We start from the raw sequence: 16,693 nt of genomic DNA on the forward strand, positions 1-16,693 counted from the left end.
TTCTACACAGAAAGCCGCGTTTGTTCTTTGTGCAGTAAGATGGACGGATCAATGTGGCCGGCTCTTGAAACAGCGGGCTTGTCGCTAAATAGAAATGCCGCTTCAGAAAAATGGTAGTAGAAAAATGTATATAATTCTAGCACAATGATTTCAACTGAAGAATTGCGCCCTCCAAGAAATGGCCTGTTTGACAAAATGCAGTCGTTTCTTATGGGACTGCAACAATGAAAATATAATAAAACACTTTGCATGATTCAGAAATCAGGCTCAAAGAATGCTGTTACCTTAAGCCGTTCTTACAGAGGAAAAAAGGTGGTTATTTTGAATCATTTCTGTAACAGTAGCACTATCTGCAAGAGTGCAGAACGGGCAGTGTAGTTTGAAATGTTATACAAACAAAAATAACCATTTTTGAAAGTCCTTTTCTGAGGTGCAACAGACTGGGGAACTCGCAGTCCTGTCCTCCACTACGCTGAGCAGTGGCACAGAGGACAGAAGTTGTAATTGCTTCTTTCTTTGGCTTTCATACAGTGCTTACACACACTGCACATCCAGAATCGATACTCCAGGATAGGGTCTCCTGTTGCAACACATACAGGAAGCTTCCCATCTCCGCTGTTTAAGAAGAGTCATAAAAATTAAAAAACATGGTTTTAAAACAGTAAAATAAATAATTTAAAAAAACCCTACTTGTATAAATTTGTAAAACACCATAAATACCTTTAACTATGTCCTAATTGTGTGCTTACAGATACTTTGAAAAGTGCTGCTGTTCACCTATAAAATACTGCTTCTCTATTCAGGAATGTGCTTCTTCCTTTTTAGAAGCTACTACATCATGTAACTATGGTTAGCAGAGCCAAGTATGTAAATCTTCACACAATTGAATGCACACCCACAGAACCATACAGCCAACAAATTAGGACCAGCTGACCCAAGGACTAAGAGAAAAGCAGTGAAGAATATATAAAGGTAAGGTCCAATTAACACCTGCACTACTACTGCATTTATTCCTCTGAAGAACCAACATAAAAGCTATTAGTGAGATTCTGAAAAGTTAAAATGTTACTAACTGAAAATAACATGGATTCACAAGCAATTTCCATACTCATCTTTTCATGCTTTTAGCAGGAAGCAGATATCAGTGACAGCATTTGGAGTACAGCTGCTCCAAAAAATTACACCGTATGCCTTTCATACCCTGATTCTTTAATTTGCAGTACACATTTCACACCATACAGATGTAGGTAATTCACAGAATACTGCATACGTAATGGTTAAACTCATTCACATTTGCATCATACCACAATGGTGATGCAAACACAGCAACATGATTACCTTAACGGTACGTGATATTTAGTAAAGGTACTAAAACTTTTGTGCTCTGTCCACGTGTATTTCAAATTAAGATGCTACACCCTTCTGACCAGTTGCTGCAACATCAACAATCTCAATTCCCTCTGCATATTTTCCTCCCCCAAATTACAATAGAACAGGCTGCTCAGAGAGGCTGTGAATGCCCTGTTCCTGGAGGTGTTCAACACCAGGTTGGATGGGGCCCTGGGAAGTCTGGTCTGGTATTAAATGTGGAGGTTGCCCATGGCGGGGGGCTTGGAGTTTGGTGATCCTTGAGGTCCCTTTCAACCCAAGCCATTCTATGATTCTATGATTCTCTCAAATGAAGCAATTTTTTATTACCTTTTCTATGAACTGGCTAACACCTGCCTCATTCTTGCACAGTATTTGGTTTGAACAAAGAGACTGCTCAAATGTTTACAGACCATAGCAGGAAAAAAAAAACAAACAGATGAATAGTTTTATGTCATACATGTATAACCCACCTCTCGAGAACATCATCCAGATCAGTTTTTTTGTTGTTCTTCGGACAATGTCTTGTGAATATCTCTAGAGCAAGATCTTCATACTGCTGCCTTTGCTCCTGGCTAAGGGTTTCCAAGGATTCTAGTTTAACAAAGGCTTTTGAACAAGTATCAAATGCTCTGTTTGCACACGCACAGACAGCCAAAAGAGAATAGATTTCAACTGCAGGGATAATGTCTTCATAATCTCTCAAATGAAGAGCTAAGAAATGAAAAGAAGAAAATCCAAGGACATTATTACATGTCTCCTGAGAAATGCAAGCTTCTGTACACAACAGTCACTATGGATTAGTATTTAGATTAGTGTTAGTCCTGCAAATAACGTCACTGGACAACATAAAACAAAGTCTTTTTGCTCACATCATTATAAAGCCTGCATTCATGATTCAACATATTTCAAAAAATAAACAGAAATAAAGGAAAACCAAGTGCATCTGAATGGCAACTGAAAGAGTCTTGTTGAGGTTGACACACTTTTCCCTCAAACACACTAAAAAAATATTAGTAATAATTGAAAAAAAACCATGCTAAAAGTATTTGAAATGGACCTCCATGACTTGGAGCAAGTAGAGGGCACTATTTATTTCTTTAACTCCCACAGATACTTTAAAAAGCTGTCTACAAGGATGTCCAACATGAATTAAAAAAAAAAAAAAAAACTTGGGCAGAACAAAAACAGTCCACAGAAGGTATGAAGAGTCTGTCCAATTTAACCAGGTAATACTTGGGAAGTTACATTTCCATTGTATCCAAAAAGATACTTTCCAAGTATCTTGACTGCAGCCAGATTCAGCTACAGTTTGTTACATGGCTCTGTTTTAAATTCCATGGATCTAGCAACAATAGAAAAATGTATGAACTGTAGATGAAAGTATGCATGCCTGTAAAATTAGAGCAGTTTCTTTACATGCTTAGAGAAGAAATCCTACCTGTTTTAAGTGCTGCATCTACAGAACCTTTATAGAGCTGTCTTTGTGCAAGTATGAAAAAATGGTAAGCTTCTGCTCCTCGCCAGGCATTGTCTGCAAAGCGATTAGTTGAAGAAAGGACATCTTCTTCCAGCAAACCCGCCAGAGCTGAAGCAGTCTAAAAACAAAGCAGCATCACAAGTCATTTTCATACAGAAAACAGATACAGTGGGAAATGGTGATACATGAAAAGAACTTTTCTGTATTTGGTGATTATACCAACTGTTTGTGTTAACTGGAGAAAATATAAATACATGGACCTAAAATGAATGCTGTTAGGCATTTTATACAGTGCATAAGCAGAACATATGGTGCAGATGTGTATAAATATATTATGTGCACATCTGCAGGCTAGTATGTACTTTGGATTAATACTGCATTTCAACACCAGATCTCTTAAAACTTTGTTTAAAGTCTTTCATTTGTGCACACAAAGATGAAAGTACAAGCATTAAAAAAAAAAACCATCCCTTTGCTTCCCCCATAACTGGAGTAGTCTCCCTGTTACATTATAGCCAACTTAAACTAATCAGAAAATCTCACTGTGAGATTGATAGTTATTCCTAAACATCAGTAAAGTGAGATTCTCAAAGGAAAAGAAAATCTGCATTTCTTAGTATGATTTTTGTTGTTACAGTGAAAATCTCAAATAGAGTACACGCACACACACATTAACCTCAGGCAGAAAAATTACTATTAGTACAAGCTATTTAAATGTTTTAAAACAGTATATTAAATGGTTTGTTTTCGTGGTAGATTTGCTTTAAAGAAATAAATAAAATCTTTGTTCTAGAAAGAAAGGATGTTATTAAAAAATGACCTCACATTAAGGCAGTTTTATTTATTCTGACTAGGGAGCATGTAAGAGTAAATGTGTAAAACTTAAAAAAGGAAAAGACTCTACCTCTGAACCTTTAACTTTTCCTCTCTGTGCATTCTGCATTTGCTCATGGCATTGCTCCATAAGTAAAGCTGATAATACATAAAGCTTTTTAACTCGCAAAGGCTTTGTTCTTTTCTTTGCCTCTTCATCTGCAATCTGAAAAATCCAACATGAAGGAATTTATTGTAGATATATGTGCATATATATATACATATGTATGTATAAGAAAAATAACAATTCTCTTGGAGAGAGACACACTTGTACAAACCTCAGAGTTTATGCCAAAAACAATTTTGCATTTGAATATAATAAATTAGACTGCAAACAGAACTATAAATGAATGTCTCAGTGAAGAATGCACATCATACTTTACTTGTTTAGCTAACAACTATGTGAAGCCAGATATTCAAAAAAGATAAATCAGTGTAACTATTATGTCTGCTGAGAATAAACAAATATTTTTCAACACTGTAGGTTAAGAAATACATTGCCTTCAATAAGAAGGAAGCATTTTGAAAGTAACATACATACAAAAAAATATGTGTTCACAACAGAAATTGCACATCACTCTTACGGATTTTATAAGCCAGGTACACAAGTCTCTGCAGGTAAACCAAATATAGGAAAAATCTGCAACTTGAAATCACAAAAGCATGTTTCAATTGAAGAAAGAGATACCAAATTTAACTGGTACTTCACAACATTATTATTTTTAAAAATAAAGAGATAAAACCAGCATAAAACAATGCAGACGTTGCACCCAGGCTGGCTTATATGCCCCTTCAAGTAGACAAGGACCTTTCCTGAGGTGCAGTTCATCTCATTCAGAAGAGATGGTCTCAAATCAGATGGTTTGTGTTCTGAAATTCGCTTCATCACTGGCAAAAGAGAACATCTCTATCTTAAAGAATTACCCTGGATATCTTAAACTTTAGAAATAGATTCATCCTGGCAGTTTCTGTTTACAGGTACATTTCTGTACATTTCTAACAACAAGATAACCCCAAGAAAATAAACAGCATGGAAATAACTGAGGTTTTGGACTAGCTTTTGATACCTGATATAAAAATAATAATAAAATCTGCAATACCTTGAACATGAGCTTAGCAGCTTCAAAGAAATAATTGGCTTTACGATAGAGTTCTATTGCATCAAGGATTTTATTCTTTTCCAGTAAATGAGTTGCATATCTCGCTAACAAGGATCCGATCTCTTTCATGTTGTGATTTTTAGCCAGCTCCACAGCTTTATTCCACTAGAAATGAAAGCAAAAAAGATGAATCTACATTTTTCAATACACTCTGAGAACAAGCTTTCTAATGAATAATTCACAACAACTGTGCACAATCCTTCATTGCTATTTAGAATGACTCTACTGTACAATTCAAGTAGAATTCAAGCAAATAGCATCATTGCCAATCATGTGATGCAGGAGACTTGTGAAACAAATACTGGACTTCGGTCCAAAACCACATAGAAAGCAGTTGCTTCTGCTTAGATAAAAGCTTTGCATAACCATTGCTGCTCATATTTGAATATTTGGATTTTAACACTTAGATGTTATTGAAACTCAGACTCTCAAAAGCATGTCTAAAAGAGCATGTCAATCTATGAGCTCAAGGTGTAAGCAAACTTCTACACACCTCATTTTTGTCCATGAATTTTCCTGTCTTCAACAGTTTGGCTTCTGTGTTTGCCCACAAAGTTGGCAGCACTAAGAAGCCTGGCTCAATCTCATATCCAATAGCCATCCATAAGGTAGGAAACTGTCACATAACAGCATCATTAACCAGCCCTGACATTTACATAGATTTTCTCATTGCCATCCTCAGTTTCTCATTTGTGTTGACACAGTATACACACAAGCAAATCATACTAGGAACAGCTCTATCAGTGAATATGCTGATAGTTTCTCACACCAGCTCTTTTCCAGCTACATCCTAGTGCAGCCACAAGTAATTTGCATCTGGAGAAGAAAGGAAAGGGGATACAGAAGCTTCCTAGTTTTCCTCCCAATTGCATCAGGAAGCAGCACTGACTTGAGCTGAGCCTAGCCCTACAAAAGCCACAAGGCCATGTATTGCTGTATGCTAAGCATGCTTACCACAGAGCAGCACTGATGTAAATGTACATACTGTTCCTTTGTCTAGCACTCATTTCAAATAACTGGCTTATGAATCAATGTATAAATTTTCCAGAAGTCATGAAGAATCATCTGATACTTAACAAGGATTTGTATTTAACTGGGCAGTAGGATAAAATCTGAATGGCTAACTGGCATTGCTAAAGCACATCAACTACCGTTGTCCCACCTGGTTAAGATGTACACAGGTATCTACTGCATCCTTTGGTCGATTACATTTCAGAAAGGCAGAAACAGCTTGTTCACACATCCCCACTCTTACAAACATATGAGCTATATCCTGAAAAAAAGCAACAGCACCACATTAAATTAATTTCCATATTTTTCCTACATTGCATAGAAACTACAACAGGTATGGTTTTTTTTAGTTTAATTCCAAACTTTGGATAAGAAGGTTGTTTGTTGCACAGATGCTGTGAATACAACATGTGCAGTTGTAAGTCTTCCAGGCAGCATGCTACTCTCACACACTCATTCTGGAATTACACATTGGTTCTGAATTTAAAGAAAATACTGCTTTAAAACTTTCTAATTAAATCACACTAGAAGGACTGTGTTCTTACTACATATTGTCCACAAAACTTTGCTAGTACAGATTAAATAGAAAATGCAATGTCTCGCTTTATTACAACTACTGAAAATGACATTAAGTTAGTGTGTTTTACATTTTTCAAGCATTGTGGAGTAATCAATCATATAATAGTTTTAAATTAGCCATTGCACAGTAAGTCATGAACTTCCTTCCTTTCAGCAAGGTATCTCCAATTTTCACTGCACATTAGCATTCCTACCAGAGTTATCATGTGAGAAGTTAAACCAGGAAGAATTTGGGGGAAAAAAAAAAATAGTGTAGCTTAGATGACAAAATGAAAGCTTAAGTATCCAGCCACAAGGATTAAATTCTTAGTGAAGCATAGCTATTTTAGAGACATATGCCAGCAAACTGTAATTTAGCAGTGTGACCACAGAGCCTGATGACTAATCAGATCTACCTGTGGAAGTGGCCAATAATGGAACGATGGAGAATGAAAACAGTAATGTTTCAGATCAATACCAAAGTAGAATCATTATGCTTAAATACGTCATACAGTGCATTCCTCGTTTTGCTCCTTCCAAAGATGGGATACTTAAAATAAAAAGTTGAGCATAAGACAATGAAAAAAGAAATACTTCTTGCTTACAGGGAGTAACTTATTATTCTCTGGAAGTGAGTTAGCCAGATTCTCTAGTCCTTGGTAGTCCTCTAGCATGTAGTAACATTCAGCTAAACGTTCCTGGTTCCGTCCTTGTACATAATACTGTACAGCATTTAACCTAATAAAGAAAAGACATAAATGTGGTATAATTAGACATACAGACACAAGCCAAACTTCAAACTGGGTAAGCCTTTTGTGTCTGTAAATTTAAAATGACCTCTTAAACGGGTAACCTTGCTCAAGATCTTCAGTAACTAAATTTCTCTTTTTCTAAAATGCACTACATGTTTTACTTTTCAGAAATCACTACACTGAAGTAGCAGTAAGATTCATTCTCTGACTAGCATAAGGTTAGGATGCCAATGAACCTGAAAATCATATTCCCACATCTGCACAGATCATGCCTGATAGTCAACAGCAACTCAGAACAAAACTGAAAGTTGAGCACTTTAAAACATGAGTACTAAGACCTCCAAGACCAACCCCTTAAGTTGCCTAAATTATCTAGAAATGAACTTACAGAATCTACTCACAAGTTTTTAACTAATGGGGACAAAGTCTTTGTGGTAGTGCATTTTGCATAACTGTAATAATTAGTGGAGCTTTAGCAGAATGTTCTGGATGCTTACAATACACGTAAGCTTAAAAAGTAACAAGAAAAGTGTACAAAGGTCTCATTGCCAGTTATTAACTACTAAGACATCACTTCTCAGTTAAGTCTCCAACTGCAAAACATGTTTTGGAGAAATACCATTTGCATGCAGTTCTTAATACATTCATGAGTACTCAGTTTTGTCAATGTCTGGAGCCAAATCCAGGTCAGACAGATCTCTGGACCTTCTCAGATGCCCCTGATTTTAAATGTTCTAGAAAATCTGTGGTTTTGAAACTCACTGTTATTTAGTATCTTTTTCCTGTTTATTTTTTAATATTGTATATCCACACTAGTATCACTGTCTCTACATTGGATTTTTGTTTGTTTTATTTTCCCTCCCTTCCTCCTTCTCTTCTTTGAAGTGACCAGACTCCTGGCAATACTGAGATTTGTTTTTTCCTTCATTCTTTAGATAGTTGATCAACAGCTCTCAAATGTGAAGGCTGTGACAGAATCATAAAGGTCAGAATTAAATCTCATCATTGTAAAATCATCCAACTTATTACTCTGACTTTCCTGATATCTGTCCCTTCTCATTAGGTAAGTCTTGTCATCAGCCTTATCATTTCCTTTGTATTTTCCTCCTTACTAGTTCCCCTACAGAACATACCACTTCTGACGGTCTGCAAAATAATCTCCAATAGCATTGTGTGCTTGTTCAAGAAGGGCATCATCTGAGTCACCAGAGCCAGTTTTCAGTAGCTGCAGTACTCGAAACCAATCTCCTAGTTTTATCCGTAGTCCAATGGCAAGATCTCTGACATAAACAGAAAATAGCAGGAAAAGACAAAATAGCTAACAAAAAATCTTGAGGTAAGGGTCCAAAAATATTTTCACATTCATAACCCATATCACAGTGATCACAATGATCCCTGATACCTTGTGCAATTTAAACTATGTTCCAAGTAAATAAATGAGCTCAAGAGAGCTCACAGATTACATCATACAAATACACTTTCCTATCAGTCACATTACTGCATGAAGTACACTGAATTACAGTTGGCAATGCAATTGCCAAATGTCAGGTTCTCCTCTTGCTCTGTATACCTTTCATCTTCCACTGTTGAAAAGCAGAAGGGAAGGGGAATGGCCAAGGGAAAGGAATATGAATGATGAAGGATGACATGTAATAAGGTTCATTTCAGAGACTCAATTCTAGATGACTCTGAAAGAAGGAAAAAGACTTGGGAGTAATCTTTCCTTTTTATTATTCATGCATATTTATGCGACCCACTCTGCATCTGTCTAGCACATTTTTCCTACCATGTAACACTGAAACTGTTTTGTGTGAAAATGCATGTGGATTGAAAATAAGTGGGAGAGATACATCAACCCCATTTTAAAACACTCTAAATTTACCAGTGAGCTGAAGAATGAGATATCAAGTCAGTGCAGTCTGTTAAGTAAAAACTATCGAAAACATTCAAAATTGCATTTGAAATATATATTTTGGCCTAATCTACAGTAGGTCTTCATCAAGAATTTTCTAGTGGTGAACAGACACACAGGGCAATACAGAATTGTATGCTTGTAGCTGGAGAATAAGACATTCTACAAAATCAGCAAAAAAAAAAAAAAAAAAAAAAAAAAAAACAGGTCTGCCTTTGCCTTCTACAGTCTCATGTGAATCAAATATCTCCTCAGTCACACATCAAGAAATGTGTCATTTCTGGAAATCAGCATTTCTGGGCAAGTGAAGGTCTTACAAGACCTTCCACTTGCTATATGAAAACTTTTCCATCGCCAGGATCTAACATGCATCTTCCTCTAGCTTCTCCTTTTTCTCCTTCTCCATTTCATACTGGGGAAGAGGGATGTTCCTCATTCTTACATGATAAAAGAATGACATTTTCCTCCAGCATTCCCTTTTCTTTTTTTCATGACTTCATTAATCAAAGCTTAAACATTTCATCTATTCAGAAGTTTGGACACTGTGTTGAGGGACATGTTTTAGTGAGAACTACTGGTGATCAGTGGATATTGGACTGGGTGACCCTGTAAATCTTTTCCAACCTTGGTGATTCTATGATTCTAAGTGATTCACGTGTCTCTTCATGTCTGATCATCACTTTCAGGCTGCATCACACAACTGCTGCTTATTACAGAAAAAGGACAGTGAGGAATACAGTGCTAAACCTCGTTACTTAGCATTAATTTATATTTCTCAGTAATATTGTCATTTAGTTTTGTTCTTGTTTTCATTCCTCAGCAAAAATTCTACTGGCCTACAGTCCTTTCTGTCTCTCCTAAGATTAACGTTAATTAGAAACTTCATTGTTTGTAATTCGAAAGAATGCGTGCTTGGCAACAAGCTGAGAGCAACAATACATAAATTAAATATTAGTTTTAAGACTTTTGTTTGTATTTTTGGATATCCAGATAAAACATCTACAAAATATTTTCCAAAAACATCTAGAAAAAACAGCACTACCTAGAGCAGCTCAGAATTTTCAGACGATTTGTAACGCACTGGTTCACATAAGGAACTGCTTACATATCAATATAACAAAGTTCTTCCCATCTGATGTTGTTCTGTCTTTCCAGCAACTGGTGAAGAGTCCTCAATGCTAAACCAGTCATTCCTTATAAGGATGAGTATTTGTTTTCCAAGACATTTTTTTCTTTATTTGCTGCTGAGATGACAACATGCAATTACCTTCTGTCCATATCCAGATACATTCTTTCAGCTTCTTCAAATCTGCTGAAATAGGCTGCCACTTCTGCTTGCTTCATTGACTCGCTCTGCAGGTTGCCTAGACGCTTCACAAATTTAATACCTTGATAATCCTTGCAGCGCACAAAAGCTTGTTCAGCAGTCTGCAGATCTAGCTTCTGAAGGGCAGCTTCAGCCAGGAGACGCCTGTGTGAAAAACAAATGCAACACATAGAAAAGCAGCTATAAATTAAATGTCTCGTGAGGAACAGCTAAGTGAACTGGTATTGTTCAGCCTGGAAAAGAGGAGGCTCGGGGTAGACCTTATTACTCTCTACAATTGCCTAACAGGAGGTTGGAACAAGGTGGAGGCCAGCCTCTTCTCCCAGGTAACAACAATAGGATGAGAGATAATGGCTTCAAGGTGGGCCAGGGGAGGTTCAGGTTGGGTATAAGAAAATATTTATTCTCCAAAGGAGTAGTGAGGCACTGGACCAGACTGCTCAGGAAGGTGTCACCGTCCCTGGGGGCGTTCAAGCACCACAGTGATGTGGCACTGAGGGACATGGTTGGTGGGCATGGTGGGAATGGGTTTATGGTTGGACATGGTGATCTTAGAGGTCTCTTCCAACCTTAATGATTCTATTATTCTAACCCCTGAGATATGGGACATTAACTAGATTTCCAGAACTGTTTTCACAATTTTATTCTTACAAGTTTGCTGTGCAGGACTTAAATTCAGTTTAATAGTCAAGTTTAACTTGTTAAACTTGTTTAACTAAGTTATTTTCCTCAGATTATTCCATTTTGAAAGAATATAACAAATTATGATTGATGTACTCTCCCCATTCTCACATCTTTCCTTTACAGCATGTTCTAAATGGTCCATGGTTAGTTATGCATGCTTAGGAGGAAAAACCTCTTTCTTGCCTTCAAGAAAAACATACCACACAGCCTGAAAACACACCAATTCCACAAGAGGCAGGAAGCCAGGCTTGCAGAGGGAGTGCAAGGTTCTCTTCAGGTCTTACATCAGCACTATAAAATGCCTTTGTAGATGATTCAGCTTCAGTTCCCATTTAGAACAGCAGCTCTTCAGACTGCAGCAGAGTACTGCTACTACTTATCATTATTATTATTATTTTTTAAACAATGATTCTCATTAAATTGTATGATGGTTGGCTGCTCTTACTTTGAGGATTTTTTTTTTTCCACTTGGATAATTAGATCTGTCTGAATAAGAAGACTACAAAAGAAAGAAAACATTTAAGCAAAGAAAGTTGGCTTATTATGAGATTTTTATTTTATTTTACCAAAGTCTGGGATGTGGATTATCTTCTATGAACTGGGAAGATTCCTCAATCCCAACTTCTTCAATCAGTGCTCGACTGTCTCGTAATGATCGAATCTCAAAATTGATGATGTAATCTTTGTTAGGACGTTCAGGATTCTAACATAATGAATAAAGAAATACATTTTTATTCTGTTATGTTTATTCTCACCTATCCGTGATATCTACTGTTCAAATCACTTAGACACCAACTATTCCCACAAAATAAAATTCATTATACTTACCTTTAGTATTTCATCCAGAAGAACAGATTTGATTTCTAAATCTTCAAAGTTGCAAATATATCCAGAAGTTTGTATAGGTTCCTTAAAGTAAAATAGTTAAAAGGGAATTAACCTGTATTCTAATTACATTCTAAACAAATTTTTGATGTATGTAAGAAGACTTCCCCCTTGTCCAAACTAGGATTTGACTGCTTTTCCAACAGGAGATAAAACCATTGGTGTTACTGACAATCTCATATACACAGACATAATTAAAAATCATGGTTTTTATAACCAGATGAGAAAAACATAAAGGAAAAGTATCTGGACTCGCCAAAATCACGCACTGCAAATACCTTTATTAAAATTGGGTTTACTGTTTCTAAAGCATATTATTATTTTCAGGAGCATAATTTGTATAAGTAGAAGAAAAGGATAGCAAGCATTTTTTATTTTTTAATCTTTCCATGTCTAATAGATTATTTCACCCTTATTTCATCTTAAACAAGACCCTCACATCAGAATTGATGAGATATTGAGATGTCCAGTTATTTATTTATATTAAGTTTATTGATATCAAAATACTTAATTAAACTACAAGCATAAAAACAATTCTATTCAACACAGAGCCATTATCTTAGAGTGAACTTGTAAACTGAGTAGTTTGTTTACATTTACCTCTGGATCCAAGTTTCTGAAAACATACATTCTTGTTTTCTCCATCACTGCAAACAAATCTGGATTATCTCTGGCCCATTTCATATCCCAGACATCTTTGCGTTCCAGTTTGAGCTGCTCTCCAATCACTTGCTGTCCTGTACTGCTTATTACTCGTGCATCCAAGTCAAAGAAAGTCAAAACACCTGAAAGGTCTATGATAGCAACACGGCTACAGGACAGGAGAGAAAAAAAACCAAACAAACAAAAAAAAGAGTAATAAAAGGACAGCTAAGTAACACTATTCAAAGCTGTACATCTGAAATAAATTTCCTGAACTGGCACACTCAGGCCAAATTTCCCTCTAAACTAACTCCACAACTTCAGCAAGATGCCTGTGATTTTCATTTATCTGTACAGCAGAGAGAGACTAGAAACATGGAAAAGAGGCCTTCATCTTCTCCTACTGGATCTGGCCCTGGACTGTACTGACCCGTGCCTGTTTTTTATCCAGCATTCTGAAGATGCTTTGTACTTCAGATAAAAAGTTTAGTAAAACACCGTTTCAGCTCCTGACTAAACTGTTTTCTTGATAGAGCCTAAAATTAAGAATTTAACATATATGTTTTTCATTATTTACTAGGAGGCAGATTCCTAAATTAAAAATATAGTGCAATGATCCAGAGTGTTCATCCCTAAAACAAGATTTCTAATATTACTACTACAGATATTATTATTTTTTAAGATAATAGTATGCATAATCCAATTAATCTTTGACATCATTTAAAATATAGGGAAAATACAATTTCTAAAGGGTTTCATTTGAAAATTTACAGTTACATACATTATCAGTGAATGACAGTAGCCTGTATTTACTGTCAGTCATTTACTGCAGTGCTGTTTTAAAAGCATTTTTAAATATTTTTCAATATTGGAATGCATTTAGACAACCTTAAGCTTCATTAAAATTTCAAAAACCTTGTAAATCTGAGTATGTTCCACTAATACAAAATCATTTAGGAAGGTAACAGCTCAGGTTCAAAACAAAACTAATGCAGATCTGGCTTGGTCATGTAGCTTTTTAAGTGGTCTATAAATGAAGATATCTACACTTATGTTACGAATTTTGTTTGAAATTATGAAGGTCTTTTGAAGTGATTACAATTGTCTTATGAGCGCTCATTAGTGTATTTTTGCTTTTTCTGTCAAGATTCTCTAATTCTCCTGGGAGGAGGGGGAACCAAAAGCACTGTTAAACATTAATGGTTGTCTACCAAGTAGAATGTAGCTTCAGTATTGGCTTAAGAAAAGCCTTAGTGGGAAATCCTGCTAGGAGCTTTGCCATCAACTACAGTTTGCAACAGTGGAAAATTAACAGGGGATGAACAAGGTTTCTAGGGATTAGGAGGACAGAATAGAAAGAAACCTCAAAGATATAAAGTTTCATGTTATGACAAACTTTCATCAATTCCTGACCTCAGGAAGCTTGCGTTTGATTTATCTTTTAACAGAAATTTTCCCTAGTGTTTCCTTACAGACCTTAAAGAATGTAGCACACAAGGAAGCTTTACCAACTCAGCCTCTTACAGCAGTCTGACTAGTAAGAAATAAAGAAACCATTAATAGCCAGTAAAGTAAGTAATTTATATTGAAGTAAAATGAGTGCATTATTACTAATATTTTCACCAAATGTAGTGGTTTAGTTTAAAATTGTTTGCCTTTGTTAGAAGCAGACCTGTATCTTACCTAGAGTTGCAGTTCAAAGACAGCTGCTGTGCCCGACAATTCAGGGTATACTTCTGAATTATGCCAACATTAGGAAGACTGTATCTGTGAATAGTGCCAGATTCTCTTCCCTAGAGAAAAGCATTTTTTAAAAATGTTTCTATGAATAAACAGCTTAACAAGGTTTTCTTTATATGCTGTTCTGGACTAAAAAGAGTTCTTGGATGAGTGGCTGAACCAATGTGGGGAGAGGCAACGCCATCACTCTGGAGTTCTTAATTCTGCTATTTTAAGAAAATAATTTTTTAAGATGCTACAGGCTAAAGATCTGCTTAAATAAGATGTTAAAACATAGTCATGTGGAACAGCTCAGTCAGGTCATTTTACCTGCTGCTGAAGCCTTACTTTGGAAGATAGTCAATAATTTTAAAGGCAGCCCTAACATTTTTTTCCCTATCCAGTTCACCTGGAAAGATCCTCCTTGCCTTTCACATCTTTGACTTTTTTCATATATGTATACCCTATAAATTGAAAAGCAGATTTGGCATGAAGAGTTAGAAAGATTTGACCACTGTAACACACATTATTGTAACAACTAATGACTTTCACATTTTCTCCATCTGTTTTCTTTCCTGTGTCTCAGTATATTTGTCTAATTCATTCAAAAGATGTAAAAAAAAAAAAAAAAAAAAAAATCACTGGAGTAGGAGCATGGGAAAACATTTTAAATATGACTGCTCGTGACTTAACTGCACAAGAGTCCTGCCTACAAGAGCAAGTGGCAACTAGAAGTTGTTTTAATCCCCTAACTTACCACAAGTAGTATCTTATCAGATGCTGTTATTGCACAAATTGGATCTCTTGTTCCCTGAAAGCATACAAACAACATCGACACTTGTTTTAATATTACAGTAAGAATGAATCTCTTCAGGAAAAGAAAAAAAAAAAAAAGTTATGCTTAAATATCCAAGAATGCTGCCAAGTGTTTACACAAAAGGGGGCTATCAAACTTTATCACTGTACAATAAATGGATGGTTTATGATATTTGGTATGGGAAACCTGGTAACAGTAAGAGCTTCCTTTCTTCTCCTGCTCCTCCTTCCAGAAAATAAGAAGAAGAAGAAGAAGAAAATTAACAGATGTTTAACAGAAAACAAAAGAAGGCAACTATCCCTCACTTGTGAGGCCCGTAATTAATTTCAGGCATATCAATGCGTGTATTCATGTGCATAAAGTGAAAAAGACCAAAAAATACTAGGATCCATTGCAGACACTGAGTTTCAACAACATGCTTATACTTCATTGGAGGAGCTCCTTCTAGGGCCCATTAATTCTCCAGAATACAGAATACACTTTTTCCCTGCATTTTATACAGTGTGATGCACATTTCTAATAATACATAATGATACAGTAACATTTTACTAACCAGAAGTAACATTTTTGTACAAAAAGGAGAAGAAAATAAAAAGACCCCTTAACGAAAACCTAAGCAAATATATACAGCAATGCCAGCATAATAAACAAGTTAAAAACAAGGCTCACTTCAACAGCTTTACTGTAATCAAGGTGTCCATTTCCAGATCCTGAAGGAGTGTCATCAATATGATAAATCCTGTAGAGAAGGAAGGAGAAAGAGTGCCTCTGAAGAAAGAAGGGGCATTTTTGATAGGATACAGGTATCTTCAATCATTGGAGAAGGAACCAGTGTAACCAGAAAAAAAAGTAGAAAGCTAAGCTTGTTCTTGTGTTCCAGTAGTGCTCCCCCCAGTAACCCAGCTTTGAGTTGATACACACATGATACTTGCTTTCACCTTCACTACACGATGGCCCATGTCAGCTCCATATGACCTACTGTCTTTCATTCTGCAACAAGAAGATCCTGCAAATGATCAATCATCTCAGCTGTCTCCTTTCAAATACTGTATTTTCCTCATGCTCTTTTCCATTACTTAGGAAGAGTTTCACTATCACATCCACAAAACTTACATATTACTATATTCAAAACTTTATCAAAACTCTTCTGCCTTGAAAAGTAGCATTAGAAAGAGAAAGTTAATGTAACTAAGTTAATGCAACATGAGCATGGAATTATTATATGAAGGAATTATTTTGGATGGGCAGATGATGACAACTTTGGCTTGTTTAGTTTTAGAGAACAGGCCATGCAGGATTAGAGGCCAAAGATACAGTAGGGCACAAATGTATTTAGAGAATAGCTGGACAGAATATGCCCTAATAGGCACTGACACAGAAGTAATGATTAAAGTTATCAGAATGAATAAAGTTGCTGAGAAATCAAGGATATAGTGAAGACAAAAACCTGTATGCATCAGACATGCAGCTCTGTAAAGGAGGCATTCACAGGTAGCAAACAGTGA

General features: G+C 36.0%; 1 protein-coding gene across 1 annotated transcript in view; it reads right to left on the bottom strand.

The window, feature by feature from the left end:
• Positions 1–3: 3 nt before the first annotated feature.
• Positions 4–16,693, bottom strand: part of WDR35 (WD repeat domain 35) — a 36,313-nt gene continuing 19,623 nt past the window's right edge. The window contains exons 13-27 of the mRNA XM_031610875.2: positions 15,858–15,927; positions 15,129–15,182; positions 14,336–14,445; positions 12,611–12,821; positions 11,954–12,034; positions 11,692–11,828; positions 10,382–10,585; positions 8,336–8,482; positions 7,056–7,188; positions 6,044–6,154; positions 4,822–4,986; positions 3,753–3,887; positions 2,810–2,966; positions 1,842–2,082; positions 4–615 (exon numbers count right to left, since the gene is read on the bottom strand). Coding sequence (XP_031466735.2) covers positions 468–615; positions 1,842–2,082; positions 2,810–2,966; positions 3,753–3,887; positions 4,822–4,986; positions 6,044–6,154; positions 7,056–7,188; positions 8,336–8,482; positions 10,382–10,585; positions 11,692–11,828; positions 11,954–12,034; positions 12,611–12,821; positions 14,336–14,445; positions 15,129–15,182; positions 15,858–15,927 — 2,104 coding nt within the window. The 3' untranslated portion in view covers positions 4–467. The remainder of the gene's footprint in view (positions 616–1,841; positions 2,083–2,809; positions 2,967–3,752; positions 3,888–4,821; positions 4,987–6,043; positions 6,155–7,055; positions 7,189–8,335; positions 8,483–10,381; positions 10,586–11,691; positions 11,829–11,953; positions 12,035–12,610; positions 12,822–14,335; positions 14,446–15,128; positions 15,183–15,857; positions 15,928–16,693) is intronic.

The sequence above is a fragment of the Phasianus colchicus genome, chromosome 2 (assembly GCF_987193195.1).
Source record: "Phasianus colchicus chromosome 2, bPhaCol1.hap1.1, whole genome shotgun sequence".
NCBI classification, from domain to species: Eukaryota; Metazoa; Chordata; class Aves; order Galliformes; family Phasianidae; genus Phasianus; species Phasianus colchicus.